Source organism: Penicillium brevicompactum, assembly GCF_028827555.1.
Source record: "Penicillium brevicompactum strain IBT 35665 chromosome Unknown utg000001l_segment0_segment0, whole genome shotgun sequence".
Classification (NCBI taxonomy): Eukaryota; Fungi; Ascomycota; class Eurotiomycetes; order Eurotiales; family Aspergillaceae; genus Penicillium; species Penicillium brevicompactum.
Window position 1 is genome coordinate 3850718 of NW_026623203.1, and position 27983 is coordinate 3878700.

The 27983-nt window shown below is 48.8% G+C and overlaps 10 protein-coding genes across 10 annotated transcripts; 2 read left to right on the forward strand and 8 right to left on the reverse strand.

Moving 5' to 3' along the window:
* Positions 1–251: 251 nt before the first annotated feature.
* On the reverse strand, positions 252–1429 carry N7506_001253 (glycosyltransferase family protein; the record flags this gene model as incomplete). Its single annotated transcript, XM_056950549.1, has 2 exons — positions 252–671; positions 797–1429. The coding sequence occupies 2 exons, from the start codon at positions 1427–1429 to the stop codon at positions 252–254; spliced, it is 1053 nt and encodes a 350-aa protein (XP_056816464.1).
* Positions 1430–4766: 3337 nt separating this feature from the next.
* On the reverse strand, positions 4767–5809 carry N7506_001254 (bZIP transcription factor JlbA/IDI-4; the record flags this gene model as incomplete). Its single annotated transcript, XM_056950550.1, has 3 exons — positions 4767–5074; positions 5131–5541; positions 5596–5809. The coding sequence occupies 3 exons, from the start codon at positions 5807–5809 to the stop codon at positions 4767–4769; spliced, it is 933 nt and encodes a 310-aa protein (XP_056816465.1).
* A 499-nt stretch (positions 5810–6308) lies between these two features.
* Positions 6309–7303, reverse strand: N7506_001255 (uncharacterized protein; the record flags this gene model as incomplete). Its single annotated transcript, XM_056950551.1, has 2 exons — positions 6309–6572; positions 6632–7303. 2 exons carry the CDS (start codon positions 7301–7303, stop codon positions 6309–6311), a joined length of 936 nt encoding a protein of 311 aa, XP_056816466.1.
* Positions 7304–7923: 620 nt separating this feature from the next.
* On the reverse strand, positions 7924–9458 carry N7506_001256 (MFS transporter; the record flags this gene model as incomplete). Its single annotated transcript, XM_056950552.1, has 4 exons — positions 7924–8310; positions 8367–8729; positions 8790–9191; positions 9309–9458. 4 exons carry the CDS (start codon positions 9456–9458, stop codon positions 7924–7926), a joined length of 1302 nt encoding a protein of 433 aa, XP_056816467.1.
* A 3146-nt stretch (positions 9459–12604) lies between these two features.
* On the forward strand, positions 12605–14079 carry N7506_001257 (uncharacterized protein; the record flags this gene model as incomplete). The annotated part of the gene is made up of 2 exons (XM_056950553.1): positions 12605–12738; positions 12807–14079. The coding sequence occupies 2 exons, from the start codon at positions 12605–12607 to the stop codon at positions 14077–14079; spliced, it is 1407 nt and encodes a 468-aa protein (XP_056816468.1).
* A 730-nt stretch (positions 14080–14809) lies between these two features.
* On the forward strand, positions 14810–15664 carry N7506_001258 (uncharacterized protein; the record flags this gene model as incomplete). Its single annotated transcript, XM_056950554.1, has 2 exons — positions 14810–15168; positions 15235–15664. The coding sequence occupies 2 exons, from the start codon at positions 14810–14812 to the stop codon at positions 15662–15664; spliced, it is 789 nt and encodes a 262-aa protein (XP_056816469.1).
* A 289-nt stretch (positions 15665–15953) lies between these two features.
* On the reverse strand, positions 15954–17009 carry N7506_001259 (uncharacterized protein; the record flags this gene model as incomplete). The annotated part of the gene is made up of 1 exon (XM_056950555.1): positions 15954–17009. The coding sequence occupies one exon, from the start codon at positions 17007–17009 to the stop codon at positions 15954–15956; it is 1056 nt and encodes a 351-aa protein (XP_056816470.1).
* A 1663-nt stretch (positions 17010–18672) lies between these two features.
* On the reverse strand, positions 18673–20533 carry N7506_001260 (putative bZIP transcription factor; the record flags this gene model as incomplete). The annotated part of the gene is made up of 2 exons (XM_056950556.1): positions 18673–19711; positions 19770–20533. The coding sequence occupies 2 exons, from the start codon at positions 20531–20533 to the stop codon at positions 18673–18675; spliced, it is 1803 nt and encodes a 600-aa protein (XP_056816471.1).
* Positions 20534–24569: 4036 nt separating this feature from the next.
* Positions 24570–26132, reverse strand: N7506_001261 (CCCH zinc finger protein; the record flags this gene model as incomplete). The annotated part of the gene is made up of 4 exons (XM_056950557.1): positions 24570–25138; positions 25217–25269; positions 25318–26035; positions 26087–26132. 4 exons carry the CDS (start codon positions 26130–26132, stop codon positions 24570–24572), a joined length of 1386 nt encoding a protein of 461 aa, XP_056816472.1.
* Positions 26133–26690: 558 nt separating this feature from the next.
* Positions 26691–27982, reverse strand: N7506_001262 (transcription factor IIF subunit TFG2; the record flags this gene model as incomplete). Its single annotated transcript, XM_056950558.1, has 4 exons — positions 26691–27080; positions 27139–27335; positions 27386–27653; positions 27710–27982. The coding sequence occupies 4 exons, from the start codon at positions 27980–27982 to the stop codon at positions 26691–26693; spliced, it is 1128 nt and encodes a 375-aa protein (XP_056816473.1).
* Position 27983: the final 1 nt, after the last annotated feature.

Here is a 27983-nt window from a genome sequence, read left to right on the forward strand (position 1 = left end):
CAAAAGAAGGTCAGATAATCGTCAAAAGTGTCAAGACAAGAGAGGTGTGATTGGTGTGCCTTGAACCAAATCCGGACTTCCGCTTGCAGCTTATCTACTTCGACTTCGACTTCAACACTTCAACACTTCCTCTACTTCTAGTACTTCGGCTCTTTTCGCTTATCTCAATGCAAATTACCCCTCAATTGATGCTTATATACAAATCGCTCAATGCTAATATACGTGTCAACTTTTTACTCGCCCTTCATGCTTCATAGTGAAATGGGAGGTGCAATCATGCTCAACCCCGGTCGCATGGGAGTAGGAGACTCAACCTCCTTGGTTTCTACCTCCACCTGTCGCATCATCTGTAATAACAATTTCTTCACTTGCTCAGAATCACGCAAGCTCGACAGGACCGATGCAGCTTCATAGTCGGTGTCCAAGATGTAGTAGCGTTCCTTCTGGAGGTTCTCCACCGAGTCGATCTGGAATGCAACTCTGGCAATGGCCTTGGCAGGAACACTGGCCTTGTTCATCGAACTGCGAGATACCATCCGCAGGAAGGGCCGAAGACCCGACCGAGTCTGATGGGCGACTCTCACCGACATGGGAGCCCCAGTCCGAAGATTGCTAGGACCAGTCATACCCCCAGGATCTAGAGTGAAGATATCCAGCGAGATATTACCCGTCTATATATAGATGGTTAGTGAATGCAACTTGTCACTCGAAAAAAGAAACATCAACAAACGGAATAAGCAAATAACGAAACGTGATTGGAAAGGATTCGGATGACTCCGACGAATATGAAACTCACCCAGATCAAACTCCGCCTCAACGCATATAATGCAACGCTCGCCATTAACTTGCTGCTCCCGAACCGAATATTCTCTTCCTTTGCGCTGAGTGTGTCGCCCAAATGACGTCCATGGCGACCATGGTCGCGCTCGAAATAGTCCAGCCGTCCGCTCGATGTGGCCGAGCAGCCGATGTTGATGACCTTCGCACCGCCCTTGGGCGTCCCGTCCCCGGCGCGGAACGCTTCCAGTAATCCGATGGTCAATAAGAAGGGAGATAGACAATTGGTTTGATACACAGGGTCGTATCCGTCTGAGGTGAGGTCATCGACGGTGTAGGAGGTTGCGACCGCCGAATGAATCAGGCTGGTCACGGGCGGAATGTCTCGAAATCGGACCCGATTGACGGTGCTTTTGGCGAAACTGGCCACGGATTTGAGGTCGGTCAGATCTAGGGCTAGCACTTCGATCGATCTGGGGCCGATCAGGCGGATCTTGCCGGTGAGGTCCCGGACGTCGTCCGTTCTGATATCCCGTGCTGTTAACAGGAGATGGACGAAGGGTTGTTTCTTTGCAATCTCGATGGCGATCTCAGAGCCCAGCAGTCCATTGCCACCGGTAATAATGACGGTTCCTGTCAGTGGTGTTCCCATGTCTGTTTCAAGAGGCAAGATTCCCCGAGGGCTCGGTTCCACAGTGCAAAAATGTACAAGTTGTATGTGTACAGTAGAGAAGTGATCAACGAGTGTATATGGAGTATTGTGGGGGTGTTTTCCAATTATAATTAAACGACAATGGAATAATATTGCGTGACAAAGACACTTCAACCTTGGAAGAAAAGCTAAGAAAAGAAAGAGAGAAAAATAATAAAAAAACACGCCAGCGTCGTCAAAGAGTAGAGAGGCACCATTAGACGGTAGGATCTAAAAATTCCATCCCGGCCCCATGCAGGCCGAATAGACCAATGAATTCTACCGGACATGAGCGGTGACATGTCTCAGCTCACGGCTGAGGCGTGTCTTTCCAGAAGGCGACAGAGTGGATCAATCAGATGCGAGTGCGAGAACCTCTTCTCTCACCCTATGGTCTTCCTGCCTGATGGTGCGTGGGCGACTAAACTATGAACTGTCCCGAAGTAGATACTCTCACCTCCCTCACCCAGTACGATCCCTGCGATCTCATGTCAAGCCAGAATCTGATGATCGGCGCCTGACCCTGAACTCGGTTAGTTCGCGTGAACACACCCCGTCTCGACCCTCCCTTGCCGATTTAGTTTGGGGATTGATTTTTTTTTCCTGACCTAGATCCCGAACTAGCCAGTTAGTCTCTGTTAGAAACACCATTAGAAACACCCAGACCTTTGCGCTGTCAAACCGTCTACCCTAAACCGCTTGGGTCGTTCATCCCACTGCCAACAACACTTTTTTCTCCCCAACACAGTCAGCCAGCCAAGAGTCTCCCCACGCGGTTCGTATTTGCTGCAAGACGCAAAGTAACCATAATATGAATAAATCAGGTTCGAGAGCTGCACCAACGTTTGGTGAAACACTGAAAAGGTAAAAAAAGCAATAGACAACAATCGAGGAAACAATAGGAGTTTCAGAATAAAAAGTGAGTCCCCGGGGACTCGAACAGTGACGTCATTCTCGAACCATCTGAGGCGAAGTCGTTGGTGTATACGAAGTAGTTAGGCGTTTGCTAAACTCCTCGGTTATGTTACATTGTAGCGGGGCCACTTACATAGACCATAAGTACGAAGTACTATTTTTGCTTTGTTCCCTTAGATCTTGGTTGTTTTCTCAACATGTTGGGCGTGTTTACAATGATACAATCCCTGCTCGATCAACATTCAGGGTCAAAGGTGATCGAGATGGACATCTTTCCGAGCTCATCCCGATGCCCAGCGATGCCCAGCGAGTGTATGGGGTCAGTTGAGCTGGACCTGGGCATTAGACAATGCAAAAAAAGGGTCTTACGGTGGTGGGAAAGCGCACTTACTGCATGAAGCTCTATTCCCCGATTCACATCGGGTGGCTATGTGGCTACCAGATCTTGTCTTGGCGCATCCTGCAGAATATCACATATATTGTTTACTGCTCAGGTACTCCCACAGGTATAACGATTGCAGACATGTGGCATAGAAATGTGATCGGCATACTATGGAAGGGTGCCCGTCAAAGAATCGCGTGCTTCATGCCGAAATATCGACCCAGGATTGCACATGCTGACATTGTGTCAGTGAGAGCCATGAGATCCCCTCTTCCCGAATTCAAATCTCACTGGGTAATTGCAGTTTTAGAAGGCATGGCTGCCACCACACCAAAGAAGCAAGACGTGAAAACCTTGGAAGTTCCAGACTGATACTGCCCATTCAGGTAGCCAGAAGCCCAAAACAAACAATGCGCAGAGCTGAAAGAAGCCAAAGACAAATTGTTGCATAATATTACAACATCACCCAATAGCCCGCAGCTCTTGTCACATCCGTTCATCTACCGACATCAGCAACATACTCCAACCGGCTTCAACACCAAAGCGACGCAAATGGCCGTTCCATGCATCCGGATCACACAGCCATATGACGACAAACTTGCCCATCTGAGCCTCAGATCGTGCAGATATTACCCACACCTGCATATCCTGTCTAGACGCACATGAACAACTGTGCCATAACCAGGAGAAAGCCCTGTGCCAATGTAGACAAAGGAGATCCCTGTCTCTGGCCAAACTCTTTTTTAGAACCTTGGAACCGGTTGGATACCGTGGCCTCCTATGTCGGGAAACTTGAGCTATTGGCGCACGATCATTACATTTGTTGTGCCCGTTGGAGTCTGCGGCTGAGAAACTATGCCATGATATTGAGCTTGCGGGTTACACTAGGGCTGGGTGAGATTCGTCAGGACTCTGGGACCTGACGCTTTTTTGAAACGGTGGAGTTTAATCTTACCTTCTGTGTCCGCGATTGGGTTGGATTGTTACATTGTATACGGAGTACATATAGTGATCTTGGAGGTTGTACCGAGACTGTCATGCCAGCGAAACTTGATCTGGAGCTGTGACTTGTTGCTCATGATGGGAATACATCGTCAGCTAATGATCGACAATTGGGAGAGCCATACGAGGTGTGTTCCGGCAATGTTGATTCAAACAACTTGTCATGAACAGAAATCCGGTAATCCGGTCCTCAATCCTGAGTCCTGTGACCCCTGTGCCAATATCTGATGCGTACCTGGTTTCTCGGCAAAAGGTTATCGGAAGATTCTCCCCGACTATGAGAGGTGAGGTGACAGGGATAGCCTCCTTGAAGAAACCTTGATGGATTAGTATTATCATTTATGAGTGGGTAGCTTGACCACATGGCATGTACATGGGTTGGACCTAGATTGCAGGGACTATATGTGCCGTTTTAACGTCAGTCCCACGTGGCTCTACACCAACTGGAGTAACATGGTACCGAGACTCATTGAGAGGATGAGTAGGGCACAGCTTTTAGCAAGGCAAGGTGATACGGTTTGAATATGAAACAGGGAGATTTGTATCACACCGAAAGGGAGCCCTAGGAGATGCTTTGGCTACAGTCTTGTAAGCGCCTACCCAGGTGGGCACAGCGCGAGGGAAGTCCCTCTCAGTACCTCTTGCATAGTCCTGGAAGCAGCAGATCAGATAGGAAGATCCCTGTTTATCGCTCACCATCGAATACAGGGATATATGGAAACCTCCCGGCAACCCTCCAGTTAATTCCCAGGGAAGTGCAGACCTCGGGATGGTATACGAGGTTGCAAGATCGGAGGATTCCATGCCCCCCAACAAATTCCACGGGTTCAGACATCTATCCCTGAAATGGCACCCTTTGTTACAAGGTGCTCCCCAAGAGCGCCCACGTGTTAGAGTCAGCCCTACGCCTTTTTACACAGGAACCGAAAAGGACATCAAGTCACCGCCGATCTCAACCCAATCAAATTCATCAATCAAGAACAGCTATCGAGAATCCATTTACATATCCTTGCTCTTCCGAGTGAGGAGACCTTTCAAAGCATCAGTTTCACCCTCAAGCTTTGAGCATTTCAGCCTCCAATCATCTCTTTCCTTTCGGACCTTTTCCAATTCAGCCTCAAGCTCCTTCATCCGATCAACACGTCTTTGCCGACATCTCCGCGCCGCAAGCGTATTAAGCTTACGCTTCTCGACACGCGATGAATCAACACGACTCAAAACATCGTCTTGAGAAGTAGCGGGACTTGACAGAGAAGTCGAGACAGGAGCAGGGAATTGTGACACAGGGGAAGGCTGCGAGTGGCCATCTTTCAAAACGTTAGATCAGGCCCTAAATCGACCACCAGCCGAAGCATGAGCATACCTGAATTGGCTGAGCTAGCAGCAAGAGAAGCGGATATAGAATTATGGTGCTCGATGGATCCAGATTCCGAAAGAGAATTCGAAACAGAGTTGAGAACGGAGGTGCCGTACCCAACGTCCATCACAGGGACGTCGTCAAAAGCGGCAGGGTACGGTGTAGAAGAATTGGCAGATAAGAAATTCCAGTCGGTTTCAAAGGACAGATCGGGTTCTGTCCAGAGCGCCGACTGGGTGAGGGTATCGAAGGATTGACATACTGGCACTGGCGTTGGAAAGGCTTCCAACGGCGGTGCTAGAAAGTCATATTGAAGATCCGCCCATTGCGAATAATCAGCAGGCCCTTGATGGCGTTCCTGCGGGCCACTGTTGAGCGGGCTGGAACCAGAAGGTCGATGGGACGATCGCCGCGGCGCTAGAGGCACAGCAGGCGGACATTGTTGGATTGCTTAAACGGGTCTTTGCAGACCCGTGACGCTCAATATGGAGGAATAGGGGGAAGTGAACTCTTTGCAGAGTTGACTGGAGAGGTTGGATCCTGAGGAAGGAAATGGAGACGGGGGCGAGGCGATATAAATGAATGGCGAGGGCGCAGGGGTGGTCCGTGGGAAAAGGAATCCACAGTCAGCCTTTGCTGATTGGTTGACCCATCGCTCCTTCCCCCGCGAGTCATTATGACTCATTTTAGCGCGGTTTGAGTGGCCAATCGCATTGTGCATAATTTTAGATATGCAGACCGATCTGGTAACACTCAGCGCTCCCCAGGGCTTATACACTCCTTAATACCCACAGTCTCGTAGATCTCATTATAGTCTTGGATGTATAGATTAGCATTCGAGTATGTTGCCTTCGACCAAAGATTGAGTTTGGGCTTCGACCCGACCATGGATAGCTTCAACGCTAGTGGATTCTTTTTATCAGGTCAAGCCTAGCCATTCTCTGTCCGCTGTGTGTGTACGGAGTACTCCGTACTACACAGATCTTTGTTTATAGGTGGTGCTTATTTGCTCCACCGTCACTAGCTACTTGGTAACCCTGATGTGGATCGATGTTTGTTTCAACCTTGGGGTTAAAGCGAGTATAGACTGCATTATATTGGCTGCTTATCAGCATGGCTTCTAGACTTGTATTCAGTATATGCGAAGCCGTTGAATGAAGGGTATATCAGGAAGATAAATTATATCAGTGTGGCACGACGTCATCAGAAACTTCAGTGTTTCGGTGAATTGCAGTCTTTCTCGCCCCAACCTCTGCTTTCACCTTCTCGTCCTTCGCTATCTCTGCTGCTTTCTCTTCTTCGGCGTCGGCCAGAGTCTGACCAACCATCACAGATTCAAAGTTCATATGTCCGACGCTCACATCTTCATGCAGACCCTGACGGGATTTCTGGAACTGACTCGGCTTGAAGTGCAATCCACTGAAGGAAACAACCCTCCCTCCCTCATGCTGAATCAATCAAGTCAATACCAACGTCATTCATGGAGAGATGGACAAGTGTTACTCACCTTGGCATCGTGATACGTCGACCAGCCTTCATTTTTGAGTTTGTCAAAAGGGACTGCGCCACTGTCAGAGTTGGACACAATATCCAACCCGACCTCAACGCTCTTATCTGCACGGTCGGTCATGCGAATAGCACATTCTTCGACAACCCAGGTTGACTGAACGATCCAAAGCCCATTCTTCTCAATATGCGTTGCGAACTCTTTCGACAAAATCGTCTCGACGTTTTCCGATGCCCACACCGAAGAAGGATTGAAAAACGGAGCTCGAATCTTTTCTCGCCTGGTGAGACCTTTGACAGCGAGGCCAGCTTTCTCAGAAGAAGTCACCGAAGGCTTGCTCTCACAGTTCGCACCGACCGATGGGTTATCAGAAGTGCCTCCATTGATCCGAGTCTGGTGGCTATCTTCGGGTTCTGATGACCGTGCCTTCCACGTCGATGTTGTGGGCTCGTCATAGCTTAGATCGTGACTCGGTTTTGTGTATCCATCGACTTCAGATCTTCCTTTCTTGGACAGATCGGTGATTTGATTCCAGCTGCCGCGTTGGTCGAAGAAGCCAACTGATCCGGGGTGAAGCGTCGCGAAACTGGGAGGGATGTAAAGGTAAGTGCCTTCAGGGTTGTGGCTCATGAGCCCGGCATATTCGACATCGAGGTTTGTGACTTTAACCATTATGGGATTTTGGAAGGAAAATACAATGGCTCGACTGAAGGCCGTGGAAGATGTTGGAGCAAGTAGCTTCGAGTTGAGCTGGGCCTTGATCAGGATATTTGATTTGATGATCTCATCATGGACTCGGTGTGAAGCGACGCATTTGGGCCCATTTTTCTATGTTCTAGCGCCGTCCATGCGAACTCTACTGCATGTGAGTTATGGACCTCAAACGGATTCAAGGCTGGACATTGGCTTCGGCGCGAAGTGTATTCTGCAGTAACTGGTGAGATAGTTGCTCAATCCCTCAACTAGAATTGATGTTGAGCAAGCGGTGGGAAGCTCGTTGGGCTAGTGCTATTTAATCCTGGAGGGGGTATGTGTTCATATCATGAACATCAGTGGAGAAGGTGGGTCGAGGCTGCTTCGCCAATCAATCATCTTGTATAAATTTGAAGCCCTGGAGGTGCTCTTCACGCATGGGTTTTATTCGTGCAGTCTATGGAGCTGATTGATGTAATGTAATGGTGTGCAAAATATCGACTCATGCAAGTAGATAAATATTCTCCTTTTTTTGGGGCTAGCTTTCTTGAGCTGTCGCATGATGATTAAAGCAGGCTCTCTTCCCTCGATAGATATTCCTAGCAAGCCCCATAGCCACTCACAGCAGCCGGACGACTCGCTTGCGTTTTGGGGGGACTCCGCATCCTGGGAAGGAAGTTCCAGAGTATCAATATAGCGCCCGAGAGAGCGATGATGAAGGGCATCAGAACTTGGACACCCTTGGCTTCCGCGAGAACACCAACAATGAACGGAAGTACCGCAGCACCAGCACCGCCGAATGCAGCAGCAAAACCAATAGCACTGACATGCAGGTGCTTCGGAAGGAGCTTTGTGGTGACAACAACGACTCCCGGGAACAAGGGTCCCAAAAAGAAGCCCTGAAGAGATACAGCAACTGCCGCGGCATAGAAGCTGGGCACCAAGTAGAGTATGATACAAAACACAATCTCAAGTGCAATATAGACCTTTTGAACGGTTAGTTGTTGAAGACGTCTTGGCAGTGAGGGAAATTGAAGCTCACCGAGATCGCTAATTTCTCCCCAATCATTGGGGTCACGAATCCAAGCACAATTCGTCCAACCGCAATGCCCAGCCAAAATCCAGTAGAAGTCATACTGGCGTCGAAGGGCGCGGCATGCCTCACCTCTTTCATGAATGACACGATCCATCCTCCAACAGCCACTTCTATACCAACGTACCCTAGAAGGAAAATGGCGCAGATCCAAGTGATCCTCGCAGAAGGCATGGTGAAGAGTATCTTGCGCAAGCCGCCAGTATCAGGGATGTGGCCTGGCTCCTGCTTTCTGGATTCTTGGAACGAAGTACCATCAGAATCCCAGAAGCATGTCACAGTGGAAAAGAATTCGATCACCGCGGCACCAATCTTTTCACCAGTTAGAATTGACCGAATAGCTCTGCCAAAAAGAGATGAGAGGAAACATACCATGATGTAGTAGAAGTAGTACCAAGGATATCCAGCATCAGCCACCAAAAACGATGCAATCAAAGGACTGATCACTGCTCCTATTCCATAGACGCCATGGAGCAAGCCAAGTAACTGGTTAGCGTTGTCCAAATTACCGATCCAAGCATTCCATGCCGAGTCTGCAAGTCCATTTCCAAGGCCTGCAAAGATGAAAGCAACGACCAGGACCGGATATGGTGGGTGAATGCAGTTCAGGATGTATGCTATGACATGACAGGCAGATGACACAAATGCCACGCCCCGACGTCCTATAGCACAGTGGGCTCGCTCGTTGACAATCGCCGCAGTGATGTATCCGACAGCGGGGGATAAGAATAACAGCGAGACGATTGTATATGAGACATTGTAGTATGTTTCGAGCTAAATTTGGCGTTAGACATAGATCGCGCAAAGTGAGTTGGTATCGTACGTAAGGAAGAAGTGGCTGCGGGGTTTCGTTAGCATGAGATCCGAGCGAAGAGGGAAAGAAGCACAAACGCCGTATGCGGAGTCATTTGCGCCCATCACAAGGAAGCTCCAGAATGTGGCCAGAGTCTTGAGAATGTTGGAGCGCGGGTGATTCCATTTTTCATTGGTTTCTATGAAAGATGATGCCTCGGAGCCATCTTGTACTTGGTCGTTAGACATCTTTCACAAGATGGAGATATTGCAGATATTGCAGAAGACAAGAAAGAAACAAAAGATTCGAAAATTCAACTGCTATAAAGACCCCGCCATGAGAAAAAAGCAAAAAAGAAGACTGTTCCCCACAAGCCCAGATCTATAGAGGCGGAGGTTGAGTGACTTGCCTTTTTCGGGGCGGAGTGGAGTGGAGCTGCTTTCCGCAAACGGTAGCTCCGCCAGCAAACTTGACCAATCGGAAACTAGACATTCATTTGACCGCCACATGGACATCTCGCCATGTGCTCAGTTGCTCCTTTTCATTCAAAGTATATCACCAATACAAAGTCGAGCGTAGCGCTATGATTTGAACATGAATGTTTATGCTCAGGCAGCCAAGAATTGCCCGTGGACTTTCCATTTTCAAATAGATAAAGGTAAATTCCTTAGCCTGGTGGGATAGCATAGATTGAGCTGGTTTATCAGTGTGCGGGTGTATTTTACGATGAGAGTTCATATTGCTATTGCTATTGCTACCATAACCCATGAGTATCATCAGACCGCAACATGTCAGACATAGCCAAGACCGAGCGGGAAACGCGGAATCTTCGGCCACGCTTTTAATCACCTTGAACATCATTGTAGCCAACTCAAAGAGTTTCTCGCCATTCGTTGAAAGTAGCCAAGCGGCGACCTCGGGAGATTTCTCAGAAGAGCTTAAGCACAGAGTCGCTGACATGCCTGTAAGGATCGATTTCTATCAGCAAATGTTTTCTCTGACCTTCCCGCATGAACCATCGTCAAGGATTTCAGATGAGACGTACAACAAGACATTCGGAATATTTTGGTGACGGTTGGCAGCCCTGCGACAAGTCATTTTTAGTGAAATATCTATACGAGAAATATAGAGTTCGATATGTTTTGGAATTCATACATCGACACATGACTTATACTCGGGCGGACTCCTGCATCTAGCAGGAACGGCAGCAGGAGGAAGTGGTCGTGGAGGCCAGGGGTAAAACGGAGGCTGAGAGGTAGCTTTCTTTTCAGTGCTCTCAGCCACAGGGGTGGCCATGGCAAGGGTAGCAAAGAGGGCTGAGAACAGAATGGTGAAGCGCATTTTTTTCGCGATATTTTGCACTTGATAGGACCGAGGAATAGTTGCGAGTTAGATGTTTGTCAATTGTAGATAGACGGAGAATCTATAGAGCAGTTTTCTCGTCTTTCTTATATCTTTGTTCAGTGCTTTGACTGTCAGGTCGAGTTTGGTTATACAACGCCAGCTAGGACAAAATGTCAGAATTTGCATACAGAGAGTTTTGCTCATATCCTAGATCCCTGCAGCATTTATATTGTCATACACCTGTTATCCCCACAGCGTATGTACACTGGGGGCTACAAGCCCAAATAGCAGATCATTGTACTCCGTATGAGTATTGAGCTGCTGCTACCGATAGTCAATTGGCTACTGACAGCCACACTGGCAAAAAGCAACCCAACTATGGTCATTGGCTGAGGAAGCATAAGCACGAGTCGGATATGAATATCCGAAGAAGACAGAGCGTGTGAGATGTGGAGAGGTCTAGACCTACGATAAGTTACTAACTGTGAGACCCGATGATCCCATGTGGCTTAAATTTGCGGAGGTAGGTGTCCTACTATCAGTGCCTCGAATGATGGCACTGTACCACTCCGACATGCATGACATACTCCCTCAAGCTCTGTAAGGCGGCAGAGCACAGGAAGCAAGGGAGGAGTAAGATGATTGTATTACTCAAGCTAGCTGGCTAAGAAAACAGGCACTACGGAATACATGTGACAAGCTCTGTGAAATATCATCTCAGTAAATACTTGAAGCGAGCCGGAGATTTCATGGTGCCTTGCCAAATATATGTAATAAACGTTTCTGGCCCCTTCAAAGCTTTTCAATGGGTGCCTTCAAGCCGGATTTTGGTATACTTGTGCCTAGCAATATGCGGCTGTCTAGTTAGATTTTCCACACTGCTACTAGGCACTGGTTACACCTTAAACTACCTGGTCCTTGTGTATCGTCTGTGAGTGATTGGTACAACCCGTTAAAAACGTGCTCGAAGGCGAGATAGTTCACACAGCTGAAAGCAGATCTGAGGTGGTGCATACTGACAATGAGGAGAATTATCATGTCACAACAGCCTCACCCAGTGTTACGGCCTCATCTCGCCGTGATTACTCCGTACAGCGCAAGTTGTGTTTAGAAGTGAGATGAGCGCCCCAATTAGGTCATTAGACAGCTCTCTCTGTCTCTCGCTATTTCTCACTTCCCCTTTTCCCCCGATCGGCTTTTGCTTTCACGGTTTACATTTGTTGTTTCTCGATATATCTCGCTTCTCCTATGTTGTAAACCAGCTATCACCTTTTGGGTATTCAGGTAGCGAGCCTGCATGGAAATGTGTTCGAAAGTTGACAGCATTTATTGCCAATACTTGGTGTGTGATATGTAACATCTGGGAGGATCCATCGATCTCGGCCTACACATGGGAAAGGCGGATATCCAGTACGGAGTAATCTCTTTACATTTATACCATTGGGGATAGATTTTGCGACAACTATCGGTGCCATATATCCCTCGCTAGTACGGAGTAATATATGCAACGCAGGAGCAATCATATTATGTCGGATTTTGTGTGGCTGCCTGATTTGCCAGGGCCCATTGTTAGATACGGAGTAATTAGCAGGTAAATTAATCGACGATCTTTTAAGATTTACATGGGGCTGGATACTCTGTATAGGGGTAATCAGTAAACAAAGTTGATGAAATGGACTTGTCATATGGACTTATCATATGGGGATGGCGGGCCGGGCAGATCGACCCCTGCTGTGATCAATCTGCGAAGAATCTTGAAAGGGGTACGGAGTATATTGTCCTGAAGCTGAACTCCTGCATACCACTATTACATATTGTATGTAGATTGGTGTTACAGGCTCCACTGAATGTATCCAAACCCTTGCGTTTTTCCAATATTTGGCTAACCGGCTCCACATTATTCTCTGGCTGATGGCTCGGCTCTGTAGGTACTCCGTATGTACTCCGTACAAGCACTTTTTATAAGTAAATTGATTTCGATTTCCGCGTGGTAGGAATATTCAATCTGGTACATACTCCTCGGTCTCAATTGCAAACCAATGCCGTCAAAATGTGGAATTACTACAACGATAAGACCGTCTTTATCACAGGAGGCACTGGCTTTCTAGGAACTGCGCTTGCATACCGCTTGCTCACCCAAACATCTGTACGCCATATATACCTGCTTTGCAGAGGTGATCTGCAGTGAGTTCACCATACGCCTAGAATGAGGTTTTCCATGGTAAAGTAGTTGACATTGGATTGAAATACAGGAAAGTTCGATCAAATTGGACAGAATCTTTGGAACCGACAATAGTTGAAAAGCTCCTCAGCCTCAACCGTGTCACAGCCATGAATGGAGACATTCTTTTACCAAATCTCGGCCTTTCCTCGGAAAATTTGAGCACCATCCAAGAGCAGGTCAATGTGGTTATTCACTCGGCATCTTCTATCAACCTCGCAAAGCCCCTTAGCGGCTTACGGAATATTATCGTTGGCGCTAGTGAGAAGATAGCAGAGGTCGCTCTTACATGCACACATTTGGATCGCTTCGTCTATGTTTCAACTGCATATGCCAATTCACATCTTCCTGCTTCGGGTAGGAGCATCGACGTTGAAATCGAAGAGAAAATTTACGACCCTAACCTCCATCCCAATCTTAGCAAAGAGTGGACAGATGTGCAACAATTTGGGTCTAGCGATGCTCTTGTCAATCATGATTTTCCATGGTCATACGCCTACGCAAAGAATTTAACAGAGAGACTACTTCTGGATCGGTTTACTCAGACTGGTGCCGGTGCCAAGTTGCTCATTCTTCGTCCGTCAATCATCGGACCGGCCCAAGTTTTCCCCTTCCCAGGATACAACGTGCCTTTGTCCTGCCCTCCCACGATGCTTGCTGCTGCGCTGGCGCTGAGTCCAAAGCGGACGGCTACTATCGGAACGAAAGCGTCAGAGAGCTCTCAGCTCACTACAGATGAGGTTCCGGTTGACGTGGTCGTTGACCGCTTGCTCGCCCATTTGGCGATGGGCACTGACGGCTGCGTCCATGCAGTCAGCGGGAAGCGAGCGCGGATTCCATCTTTGGAGTGGTGGCAATTAGCCTCTGAACATCGTCGCCTGCCTTGGAAGTGTCGTTTGGATCTCAGGGACCTGAGTTGGAAGTCGCCAGAGCAACATCCTATGGCTCGACTTTTTGTGATCCTGGGATCCTCATTTTGCTTCTTCGAGGATAAAACAATCAACCTTAGCCAGGATCCTATAGTGGCCGAGTGTGAGGGATTGCAGTTGTTCACAAAGCTCAATTTGGGACAAAAGCTGCTGGGCCGAACTGAAGATATTCGGTTTGCGATGACACATTTTGCAAAAAGAAATCTTGGCGCTAGAGTGATGATCAAACTCTTCTATCAAGATGGTGATGGTTATGCTTGCCTATATCACATGATTTCACTCATCATCATTATGCTTGTTTGCTTCTTGATATTTATGCTTGCTCCTGCAGCTTCCAAGGCTCTTCTTGCTTCTTCTTTCCTTTCTTATAATTAATTTTTTTCGTTGGATTGGACCCTTTGTTCTTGGAAGCATTACCTGCGTCAGGGTCATCCGAAGAAGCGATCATGTAAAAAAATCGGTGGTTTTTTGCTTTATAAGAAGTATCAAGAGGCGTTCCGGTTCCGTACACTGTCTATAATCGAAAATATGTCACTATTGTGTAAATTAATACCCGTTGACGGAGTAGTTATACCTCCAGGGCTAAGACCCGGTTTCTATTCCTCGGTATTAACTATATACACAAAACCTTGGAAGAGGTTGGGGTAGGTAAATAGTATTGTTCATTTTGTTTCAGTTCCAAGGTTTCTTTTGGCTCGCTTATTTCACTTCCAACCCATGGAACCTCAATGGATCTTTCCGGTGGAGGTGATTAGGCTGACTCCCCGATGGCGCTTTTTCTATAGCGCTTGGATGACAACTAGCCTTAGAATTTGGTCCTCAAGGGGGCACTGCAGAAGGGTCCTGCGCCTTGCTAAGCGCTCAACACGAATTGTCGTCCTATAAGATGCATTGCCTCTCGAAGCCATTCCCAAACAAGCAATGAAAGTGAGGTCAAATACGAGACTCCGGGTCTTGGCAGGTCGATCGTATCGTGATCGGGCGCTGTCCGAAATACGAAGAAGACCATAAGTAGCCACATTGATCATTGAAACAATAATAAGATGAGCAGAAACGCAGTTGCATTTGTGTGGGGAAAGAGATCTCAATTCTAGAAAATTTCACCATGAGGCTTCCCGGTACATCTTCGGGCATTTTATCTCATGTCCCCTTGCTCCAATTTCTTTTTGCATCGATTGTCATAGGATACGACCCTAATCAAATCGATTCATCTGCAAAGAATGCTGGCCCATTGACCACTATCTACACACCTCCAGCATCATGCGCTACACCGCGCACAGTTGCGAATTACGGCTACCCGTCACTGCTTCAAGGGTGCGAAGGTCCATACGGAGGCGAATGCTGCCCCGAAGGCTGGCGATACGACGCCTACTTTAGTCCCGGTAGATGCCCACACGCATTCAAGACGTGCACGTTGTCTACTACCGCGCAGCGCATGGAAACGACTGCGTATTGTTGTCCCGAGTAAGAACACACTGGCCATCATCCACTCCCAGAGGCCCTATAGCTTGCTGATATCATGACTCAAAGTGGATTTACTTGTGGAGGCCAAGGCTACTGTAAGATATCGTTCAATACTGTGTCGACAATGACCTATGTCGATGCAACGCTGTCGACTCAGAAAGCTATTTATGGGATCACGGCTTCGCCTATTCAAATTCGCTTCAAGGCTGCTGAGTCTACCATCGTGCCTGTGCCTACGGATTCTCTGGACCTTCCGAGGCACTTCTTGTATAGGAATGAGAAGATTGGGGTTGGCATTGGTGTTCCAGCGGGTGTTGCGCTATTGACTCTGATTGCTTTCTTTGGCCTGAGATGGCGGAAAGCGCGGCGCCTTAGGCGCGAGCCAGGGGCTCAAGATACTTCACCGGATGATCTTCCGCCACCTTATGCTGGGGACGAGAATGATTCAATGTCGAGGATGGAGAGGCTTAGGGGCTCTACCAAAAGATCTCCCTAACGATATACAGGCCCGTTGTAGAACTCGATGCTCGAAGAAATATTATCAAATATCAAATTAAAAAGAAGAAGAAAATCCTATCACACACATAACCATCCCCTGTGGGTATCAAATTGTTGTAATCTCTCACATATCTCACAAATCTCACCAAAATTATTTCCATATCTATCTGCTCCCGAGGCCAAGCCTCGCAGATCCTAATACTATCTCGTATCAATTTTCACCAGAATATAACCACGACACACATCATCTGTCATGATCATCGAATCAAGCCTATTCGTGTTTGAATTTAAGCCCACTTTCCAAGCAGAGCCATAATACCAGCACCAAGAAGCAGGGTCACGATCATGAAAGTCAGACGACGATCATCCTGGGTACGGTGAGGGTCGAACAAGAAGTCACGCGCAAGCAGCTCAACCAGGCCAGTGTAGAGAAGAATACCGGCAGAGATGGCATCCAGAACACCCGAGACAACATTAGCTGTGAATGAGCCGGGGTTGTAAGTCTCGCGGAGACCGAGTCCAATAGCGATAGCGATAGGAGTGGTCAGTCCATAGGCGGCACACAGAAGCCAAGGAACCCAGCTACCCTTCTTGAAAGGAATGCTAGACATTCTAGCGCCGATACCGAGACCCTCGAAGGATTGATGGAAGACCAGGACTGGGTAGAGGGTTGCGAACTCATCACCAGCAACACCGAGGTTGAGACCGATAATGACGGAGTGGAAGATGACACCGAATTCGAGGATCAGGAGTGCGGCAAACTGCTGTCTGACGGAGCGCTCGATAGCAAGTTCCTCAGTCTGAGACTCAACTTCCTTGACTTGCTTGTCGTCGGAGTGACGAGCGGAGACGCGGGAGGAAACGCGGGTGACTTCAGGGACAGATGCCATAATGGGCTCAGGGTCATCGCGACAGACGCCGTACTTCTTCTCGACATAGCGCTCGGCGCCGAAGTCCATCAGGAAGACGGCCATCAAGGAGGTGAGGACGATGGCGGGACACCATGAGTAGTCGGCCCAGTGGCCGGTGAGGGCGACGCAGGATCCGCTGCCGATTTCACCGTAGGCGGGGTCGAGGAGATGGATGAAGGCTGTTGCGATAATGACACCGGCACCGAAGTACTTGGCGAAGAGGTAGACGTAGAGGGGAATGCGGAGGCGAGGGGCGCGCTGCGCGAGAACAGGGAAGAATGTGGCGGCTGATGAGACGATCATGATCACGAAGATGGCGGAGATGCGAGCGCCCATCCGGCCGTCATACTCGTTGCCCTCTGCATTGAGGTAGCAGACGATGTCGGCGGCGTCGGCCGTGTCCAGGTCGACATTGTGGGGATCGAAGGACATCTTGAATGTATAGTAGTTCTCTGGAATGGGAGATGTGAACCTATTTATTCCAAGCTTGCTCCGTCAGTGATACTGCACGGCCCCGAGAGTAAATGAAAGCGACGATCCTGATCTAAGAGCACATGGCCAGGACGGGTCCGGGTGTTTTATATCGGCGAAAAATCTGGACTCATCGGGTCCTCCGTGGCTTTGGGGACCTTGGGGAGTTTCGGCCCCCCAATTCTTTTGAACTAAATGGTTAGTCTACGCTGCGGTCCCCGGTTGCATGGTGATATTGGATCCCCTGCTTTGATTTGTTTGTTCTAGCCTGTTGTGTAGAGCGCAACATGCGATGCTGATGGTTGTCGTTGGTCGTTGGTCGTTGGTTTTGCTGGTGAGTTAGGGTTCGGGTGTCCCTTGAACCCAAACACCCCTACTAATACGCATGGCCGACCTCACCTATCAACTTCCAAGACTCGGATGGCTTCTTGGAAAAAGCTTGGAGACTACCAAGCCTCTGAAGCAAAGTCTTGACTGTGGAATGAAGTCTTGGCCCATTGATTGGATTGATTGGGTGGAGTTGGTGATTTACCCCCCAAGGTCCTTCGGTTAAAGTGACGCCACAACCCTGGAAAACGTGCGTTTCGTCGGAGCCATCTTACTGAGAAGGGCAGGTGAGTGACTATCATGAACTCAAATATCATGAGACACTCACCTTCACACCGGGGAGAGTGGGTTTAGCATCCTGATCCGATATCAATGTGGTCCATGAAGTGTAGATACCCGGTCGACTACCGGCGTCAAGCGCGGAACCAGGATGACAGCTAATTGGAGCCGAGCCAATAGTAAATTAATCAATAATAATATATGTAGTGGTCGGAATTATAGCCCGAATTCCCTTCGTCGCCGCCGTTGGCGTCGCTGTTCGTCGGGCCATTGGCACAAAAGAGCAAAGGGCTTCAATGGCCAAGACAACCTTGCGAGTCCGGACCATTCCAAACTTTGATTGCCACAAGAGGATTGTGAATCAGAAAAGAAATCTTTGGTCGGAGTTTGGAAAGAGTCACTTCATGTTGTCGGGGACAGCCCTGGAGGCCATCCCGCGCGCGTTCCATTCCCAGAGACACTGGCGTCCGGACTGTTGAATAAAAAGTCATATCATAAAACATAAGCCATTGAACATAAGAGATCATAGATCATAGTCAGGACAGTAAATATGTAGTCACCATATGCGAACATCTCGTTCGTTATCATAATCGTATCCCATCCACCCCCTTCAACCCTCCAACCCTGGAAGCTTGGAACAACATGTTTCTGTACATTTCAGGTCTCCACACCATCAGCGTACGTAGAATCCCCTCCCAATGAAAACAACAAAAATCCAATCGCTAAAAACACGCTAAACAAGACCGCTAAAAAAACAACCCCTCATCCAAATCCAACCATAAGAGTGGCCAGTGGCTAATACAAAAAAAAAAGAAGAAGAAGAAAACCACTTCAGAATAAAAATGTTGCGTGATCTATCGTTGCACGCTAGTTTCAAGGACCATTGCTAGTCCGTATTTTTGAAAAGAAAGAAGACCAAAAGAAGAAAGAAGGTCATACCCGCCCGTCAGGACAGATATGCAAGAAAGGTAAATCAAGGTCGAAACTGTCGTTCGTATTGAGAGAAAATGGAGGAGGATCAAGGATGGAAGACACCTTCATCCTTAACGGGAACAGCAAAGTCTTGCACCATGCGTCGGAAATCACGAATAACCTTCTCAGGCACACGATCCCACATCAGAGAGCGCGAATAGACATCTGACGACGAGCCTCCAATGCGACTTGCCTGTGCGGCAGTGTTGCGCATTGCGGCAAGAGCCTGCTGCAGCGACGACGGCTGCTGCGGCTTGAACCCGTCGTCCTCGAATGTCGTCAAGGAATTATATTGGTTCGCATTGAGGGAGAAGACCTGCTCGCGCTCTTGCTGCTCTGTCGGCATGACAAGGTTGTTGTGCAGCTGGTCGAGTGTCGATGGCACGGCGCTCATCTGCGCCATCTCCATGCCGCTGATCGTTGCTGGGACCGCGGTCGCGGTGCTGTGCGCGACCCCTTGCTTCGGTGACGAGGCAAGCACGGCTTTCAAAACATTCGCGGACTCGGCACGGTACTCTTCGGAGAGTTGAGGGAGAGAGCGTCCCGGGATGGAAGTGCTGTTCGAGGCGATGAAGGCGCCGAAGAGGAGACACATGTAGAAGGCGTTCCAGCTGAAGGGTAGGTCTGAGGTGGATTTCTCCGGGGCTTTGACCTGGTTCATGGGTTGACGGCATTCTGGCTGCATGGGTGCACCGTTTTGCATGGAGAAATCGTCCCATGAGTGGCTTTCCATGGAAAGATTCTCGAAGCCGGCGAAGTCGCCGGGGAGAGTCTCCTGAACGGGTTTGATACCCCGCTCCAGCTTGTCGACGGTCTCCATGAGAATGTTGTTCTTCTTACGTAGCTCAGCTGTCTCCAGCGTGTGTACGCGAATGATCTCGTCTTTCTCCATGTGCAATCCTTCGATATACTGGGTCATTTGCCCGTGGGCCCCGATCCATTCACTCTTCTCGTGCAGCAATTCTGCCTCTCGCATTTTCATGCTTTGCAGAGCTTCTTCCAAATCGGTGATGGTCGCGGTGAAGTGCTTCTTCTCCTCTTCCAACTTCTCGGTGTGCAATTTCTTGCGCTGACGAGAGTCCAAGCTATGAGGAAAATGTTAGTATTTTGAAAATTTCTTTTGCTCCTGAGAACTGCACTTACGCTGCCTGACGGTTCCGCAACAGCCGCTTTTGCTGCTTCAGTTCCTTAATTTCTTCCTCGTTGGTAGACTGGCTGATGAGGTGATCGATATTACTCAAGGTCCTCTCAGCGGGGATCTCAAAGCGAGCGTTCTTTTTTCGAATCCCGTCTCGCCGCATGCTCAAAGGCGAGTCATTCCGATAAGAAGGGCTCTTATTGGGATGCGCGGGGGCGTCGGCGAGGTCCATCGGAGCCGGCATCCAGCCCTGGCTCGACTGCGGCGACATCGCGACACTCCCCGATTGCCCGAACATGCTTCCCCGGTACGACATTGGGTTCATCGGGATCGCACCCACGGGTCCGACGGCACCACCTGAAAAAGGCGCATTCGTGATCTGATCCCCTTCGGCCGAGTACTGATCGTAACCGGCGGTCGGTGTGCATGAGCCGGAGTCGTTGCGCGGCATGGACCACGAGGCTTGGGGGAAGGAAGTTGAATGTGGGCCATCAACAGGCATGAACGATGCACCGGATGAGTTCAGCATGGAATGGCCGACGTGGGAATTTGAACGGGACTGGTTGGAGCTGGTATTGGAGTAGTTGGACCAGACGGAATCCCGATGTGAGTAGGCCGGGGCATCATAGGATGTGCGGCGGGTGTCGGCGAGGTCTTCCGACCCAGGTTCCAAGATCTTTTCATCCAACACGCTCATCTCGTCGTCCTCAGTCACATCTAACGTTGAAGGTGATGGTTGGTAGAAATCTGTCTGGAAATATCGAGCCATGGTGAAAAAGTGGCGGTGTGTAGAGAAAGAAGGTGGGGCGGAGGGGATTTATAGTCAAAAAGATGGGTGAAGAAGTGGAATAACCAAAGAGGGAAAAATGAATCAAATGAAGATGGTGATAAACAGTGAAGAGGGGGGATACATTCTAGTTCCCGGGAGGGGAGGGAAAGGCACAGGCTATGTAGCAAGATGCAGACCTCGTGCGGTTGACAGTGTACTCCACAGGTACCGAGTACCGAATGAGATGATGGGGAATGGCCTGGGAGATCAAGTACCCGGTACCTACGCAGCGGTCTACGCGGGAGTGCGAGTGCGGCCCCCGGGGCACCATCTCCGTTATTGGCTGCATCGTTCTGCTTGGGCAGACCTGCAGCTGTTTGATTTTATTCTTTTATTCCCGATGATTTAGTTATTATTTAGCATTATTGAGTATTATTTCCTTCTGCTTTGTTCTAGTCTCGATGAGAAGTGCTATTATTGGTCCGAGATCCTTCACTGTTTGTATGAACTATGAGCGCATATTTCGATCCCCTCACATTTTTGCTTTTTATCATGATTTCTCATATTTAATTGTATTTCATCATATTCTATTTTTTTCCCTCTTCCTCCCACCTTGGGAAAGTGGGGGAAAAGTCAGAGACGTTAGGCTTATCGATAAACGATAGCCTATAGATCCTCGCTTTAATCCCTGTCCGGTGGAGTATGGTCTGTGCTATACTATGTTTACGGCGTTTAAGGTAATGGGAGTACTTCCCTGTCGTCAGTGCTAGGAAGTTCTTGTGTAGTAACCCATCCCGTGAGTGGTCAGATGCTCAGTCTAGATGTCATCCTCCCCTTCCCTTCACAGCCAATCATTCCCGAGTCAGTGTGACGATCATGTTGGGCTGCGGTTACCAGGTTCTATGATCTCCCCGTCCTTTATTTACTTGACTGTGTTTATCTAATAAATCTATTAAATCTATTAATCTACTAAATCGACGTATGGTTCCAAGGTTCTGTAGAGAATGAATCTCTGGTACGGGTTCGGCCCGCTGTGATCCACTGTTGGGCCGACCATGAGAATGTGAGTAGCACGGTCCTGTAGCACATCCCTCTCATGACGACGTCTTCCTTTCCATCTGTATGGTTGAAATCAATTTGAAATATTCTTGAAGTCTGAAGATACAGATGACATGAGGCCTGTAGGCAGCTCAGGTCAAAACTCCCCGATTGACTTGCAGTGCTGCATCTTCCATATGGACAAAGCAGCCATCTTTGCAACCGGCTCACTCACAGACCACATGTAAACCGTGATCGACCAACCGTGATCGACTGTGGGGGATGCAGAGAGCATGATGCCATCGTATTGTGCGGGCTGTCAGCCTATGCTCTCTCTGCACTGTACTTATGCGAACAGCCTATACTCTCCCACTATTATTGCTGAGTGCACCGGGGAACTCGAGCCAGTACATACCCAAGGCAGTCAATCAAAGCCAACACAAAGTTCAACACAGGCTTCGTTGCTCATTTGCTAGGTACTCGTCCCGACAGTCCATAGGCGCCGCAACCCCCAGCCTTATTGCCCAAATCTCAGCCGTTATGGCTGGACCATTCCCTGGAGCACAAGCCCCTGGGAAGCCACCCCTGAGTCCGTTCGCAGTCTATACATAGTACATCAGAGGCCATCGGGATGATGATAGGTCTGTCATTTGGGCGGCAGTTCCGCGGGTGGAAAATTTGACCCGGATAAAATCTAGCGGTGAAAACACCGATTCTGTCCAATAAAGGTCCAGTCTCTCCATCGGTCACTCCGTCTGCCTCATTAGTAATACGCATACACTGATTTCCCTTGAGAACAAGGTACCCGATGAAGTTCACGATCGAATTTCACCACTTGAACGGAGTACGGAGGTTAGTCTGAGCAAGGACCAATATCATACATACTCCGTGCCCGGACCATACTTTCTTTGTAGTTGCGAGCCCCACCCCAAATTCAAAACTAACAGTGCTCCGTACAAATTACTTCGTACAGGATTTTCCCTTCATGCGGTGAAGGCTGAAACTACGGAGTACAAGGGATCCAAATGACTCAAAATGAAACCGAAGATCTACCTTCTTCGGCCAAGCTAGAAGCCATTAGCAGGCCCACCAATCCACTCCTTCCAATACTACTCATGCCGACAGGATTCCACAATTTTCGCGGCTCCATACATCCTCCTTGCACAGTACGTGCCCAAGGAATCTCAAACACCTTCCCGCAAGACTAGCCCCAAGAGCTCAAAGCCTCACTTTGACCCGGTACCTGCCTGACGTTCCTCACATTGGGTACATTGGGCATATCGTGTAGCTTTGTCTGGTCTGGGATTGGATGCTTCTTGTCACTGGATGCTTGAAACGGGTCGCTGTGGTCCACATTTCGGCTTGGAGGATCCAACCATTGCACCTTAGTGATTTCCTTGTCGGTCCATGACCCCGTTGGACCCATGAGCACTTGATTTTTGAGATGAGGAGTCTCATTCACCGATTTAATGACTCATTTGGAAGCCGGCGAGCGTCGCTTTTTGCGGCTATGAACTATTGCGATGGACTAGATTAGTGGGCCGTGAATGTTCTCAATATTGGAGAGCAGAGAAGTGCGTTGCTCATTATCTCGCATTGAATGAGTCACTATCTTGGTCTTGCTGGATGCTGGCGTCATTTTGAGACCTAGGTCTGATTTGGTAGATATCTTCATGTTCATCTCATGGTCTTTCAATGTATGATATCACACTAGACTGTACTGAGGTCTAATTTTACCTCACTAACTAGCAGCTCAGTAGTAGTCATGTAGAGTACTAATTTCTTTGCCTGATTTTGCTCGCAATCTGCCGATGTCCTGAAGATTATGAACATGATAGGACGAGATCCTGGGAGTGTGATAGCAAGCCATGGAAGTCTGTTTGACTACGCAAACTCTCAAGGCAGATTTCCAGTGCCCGTGTGGATGATCTAAAAATCTGTTGCCTATTCCGAAAAGGAGATACCGGGTCGGTAAATGAGTTTACCAGCACAGCCTAGGTCGATCACGATGCTACATGTGTTTGAATATTCTAAGTTCGAACAGCGATGCTAAAAAGGAAAAAAGGGACCCTGACTATATGGCTGCAAGCCTGATACATGTTTCTTGCCTATGCTTTGTTTCTATAGTTTGGTGTATAGTTTATGAAAATTTGGTGAGCCTTGAGAGTTTCCTTCTGCGTCTTGTATGTGATTATGATCTCATCGTCTTCTCCCATGCGTATCGTGATATCTTTTCTACTCAACTTTCCACTGCATCAGTCTCTCAAGGCCTGAATTCCAAATAGAATTTTCAAAATCGACTAGGGGCATCACATCAATATCAGCTGTTCCCAGTTTTAGCCTATATAAGATACACCCTTACCTTAGCTCTACCAGATGACCGATACCCGGAATGTACAATGTCATCCAGCAAAATGATCTATGCACATATCGCAATAGTCCAAGGTCTTATGAATGGGCGCTTTCCGATATGCTTTAGTGGTCCATAGTCCTTTTTTTATGACTTTGTTGTCAAGTTTCGCGGGTAAAGGATCAACCTTGTAAGGTTTGGATGGGTATCCGGGGGGCAGGTTTCAATAAAGCACCAGACATGCGACCTTCCAAGTGTTTAGCTTCGAATCGTACAATGAGGCTTATCCAGAGTCACACAGTTCTACATCGATGTCACCAGTCAGCAGGACAAGGTCCCTTGGAATGTTGAATGGCACTGGGCAGACTGTCACATGGCCACCTTGGACCGCCGCACGTAATACCCGCAGATTTGAGTAAGAACATCGGTGTCTACAAGGCTTCTAAAATTGGGTGGGATTCAAAATAGAACGACAATTCAATTTTTGCTAATTTCGCTCACTGCTTCTGCTTCTGCTTCTTCCAAAGTTTGTTTTGTTTTTCGGCCTGATCTTCCTGATCTTGAGAATTGTCCAAGTATCTTCCGGGTATGTAGTGCAAAACAAAGAGAAAGCTATCCAATCAACTACAAAACAGCGTTTGAATCAGATTAGAGGGCAATGAAATCTTGCTGCTGCGACATCTCGCCGCTGTCCATGCCTTCGACCAGTTCTTCAGGACAATCGTCAAACGCGTCCGAATCAACATCGTCGGAGTCGATGGCATCATACGTCTCCTCCTCACTAGAAGCATCGGACTCATCATCGCCCTGGTCAGCCGCCGCAGCTGCTGCAGCGGCCTTGCGAATTTGACCTGCGCGGTCGACATGCGGCAGTTGGCAACGCTTCTTGTTGCAGGCGCCGGTATTGGCATAGTCGGGGCACTCGTGGACGTGTTTTTCTTCACAAGCATCGCCCTTGTCGCAGTATCCTAATGTAGCAAAGGCGCGGCACACAGGAGCACCGGGCGTGACTCGGACGTGAGCGTACCGGCACTCCGGGTTGGCACACCGCCCTCTGAGGAAATGCATACAAGCGGGGGAACGGTGGGGAGAAGGCTCATGGGATAGATCACAACTACTACCTGCGGCACACTGACCGGTCTGGAGGAAGTCCTTGCAAATAGCAACCTTGATCGGATCGTGGGTAAAGAGGCAGGTGGGGCCTTTGTAACATGTGCCTGGGAACGAGCGGTGTTAGCCTTTCATACAGGTCGGAAAGGGGGTGTAGAGCAGTGGCCCGTCGGAAAACAAAATACCGGTCGTTGTAAATCTTTTGCAGAGCTCGTCGCGTTTCTTGGTGGTGACATGTCTGGATGAAGGGTCAACGTGGGGTCTCATTGCTGATCAACAAACTTACTTCTTTGAAGCCACGGCACCTAGACGGTGCAGATTTCCGTTCTTGCTGCGTACGAAAGGTACACCAGCAATTGTGACTCGCTTTGGAGTGTTGTTGGCGGTGTTGGGGTCGTCTACGAAGGGTAAGCTGATTCGATGCGAAGACAAAGCAAAAGGGAGGTACGCACTCGAGATGCGCATAAGTTTGCTGCCACCACGTGCAACTCTAAATGCGACGTCATTGACCATGATTTCATGGCCAGCCGTGGGATGTGCAGGTGTAGAGACCGTAGCGACCCCGCCAGGACCCTGGGCGTAGCGCAATACCTTGGCCTGTTCCCGCTCTGCTTTTCTTTGCTCTCTAATCTTGCGTGTCTCTTCCATCGCCTTTGAGCGAGCCAGTGTCTCCTTCTCGTAGACGGAAGAGTTAATCAGTTGCATGTGACGGTCGCGCTTCGCAATCCAGCCATTGCCTGTGAACGTCGCCGACGTTGGCGTGGGGCCTTCGTGGGCGCTTGTCGGGGTAGTCGAAGCACTGACACCGGAATTAGATCCAGATGCTGTATTGTTCAAGACAAGGGTAAGGTGTCGGTGGGGAGCTGGTGCTCCTCGACCGCGGCCTCGGCCACGGCCTCGATAGTATGGAGACCATCCTTGGTGGGAGGGAGCATGGCGAGATACATATTGAGACTGGTGGTTAGTTTGCTGGGTATCTTGAGACCTATGCCGGTTGATTTGACCTGTTTGGATTAGAGGCCCGAAAGTCATTAGTTGAGAGTGAATAATCATACCTGCAAGTTGACCGATCTTGGCCAGCAGATCCTCGTTTTCAGTCATAGTGGTATGATGAAGCTTGGACAGGGTTAGTAGGGAGTAGATACAGCTATCTGGGACTTTCAAGCCAAAATCAGAAAGTTGTGCGAATTTAAAATAGACTGGAGTGATGATGCGGAGGAATCAAGAGACGCGCCCACAACCGCCGGTGGCGTATTTGGTCACGTGTCCGTCACTAGCTTGGCGCGTAACTGATCGGCAGGAGCAAACGATCTTCGACTATTTTCAAGTTGATACGGAGTAACGTATGCCCAGCTTCTTTTAGTTATGGAATTCCAGAAGCAAGCAGCATGAATCTACATTAATGAACTCCCGAAACGTCACTTAATATCGACTATCGAACAAACCACGGAAGGAAACCACTAAGAATAAGAATGACTATTGATGATAGATCGAAGGGGTTGGACTTTATGATTCAAGTAATTGTACAATACGGAGTACTCCGTGTGTGAGCGATTTGTCCATTCTATGGCTATTTTCCAGTCCATTCCACACCCCCGCAGATTAAAAGCCATAACGCCGAGCCATATGCTACAATGGAGACCCATGATCGGATATCCACTAAACGTTCTCGAAATGCACGTCGTCTTGGTCCGTGGCCATTCCAGATCCCATTGGGTCATCCTCAGACGCCTCATCGTATGGATCGTCAGCTCCTGGCGGTAACTCTGCCTTGGCGTTGTCCATAGCATTTGAGTATTGGGCATGGGTCGCCTCAGGCTTGAGCTCCCAGGTCATGGCAAAGTCACCAGACTTGACCAAGTGCGCGACCAGCTCCAGGGTTTGTTTAAGGTAGGCTTCAGGCTGCGCCAGGCGGGCCTTGAGCGTCTTAAATGGCCAGTATCTGAACTCGCGGAAGCACTGGAAAATAAGATCCAAGAGCTCGTTTTGGGGCATACGAGTGGACTTGTTCTCTTGGGGTCTTCCTCTGCCACCGGTTTTGGTTGCTTGCTGTGGAAAAGTGTGAGTGATTCAAGTCTCGGAAAGGGGCAGAGATGCAAAGACATACCACAAATTGACCCTTCTCGCTGGGAAGAGCGTGGCGAGCTTGGATGATCTTTCCAGGAATCTTATCAATGAAGACAGTCTCCTTTCGGGGCTTCAAAGTTTCCAATGCTCGTTTTTCAGATATGCGTTGGAACTCCGCGTTCTCGACGGGAAGACAGTTGAATTCCTCACTGACAGCACCTGCGAGTGCAGTATGTTCTGTAACCATGTAAGCAAATGCAGACCCTCGTCCCGGGAGATGAACGTACTGGGTATCGTTTTGCGGACATAAGGCTCCCATCGCTTGCCCTGTTCTCTGCGCTTAGCTTCGCGCTTCTGTGATTCGTAGAGAACCGATCGTGTTTCGCCGAATGAGGCCATGCGATTCTCCACACCCGGGATGTCTTTCTCGGTAAATAGGAAGGTATTATGAGTATGATGCGATCCAGCTCCCGAAGGATCAGCGACTTGTTTCGAAAGCACGTAGTCTTTTGGCACATCTTTGTTATCGGGTCGATCGTGTAGGCGCAAACTGACCTGACAAAGGAAGTGACGTTAGTCTTGACCGTGCTGCATGTGCAATATCGACTCACACGCTTGATGTCCTCCGGTGGACCTTCCACTCGCATCGTACCAATCTCAATCTCGTCATCGTCATTCAAGTGCGCCCAGTGCTCCCATAATTGCTTCGGCAAACGAGAGAGCCAGACGCTCTGGTTGGCAGATGTGAAATCAAGGTCGCCGGCATCCTCGTATAGATCCTCCTCGTCAATATCCGCAAGTGCAGTCTCTTTGTTATCGGGATCCTGTTTGATGTACTCTTGTTTCACGTATGGGCGATCTGGGTCCTGCTTGACGTGAGCCATA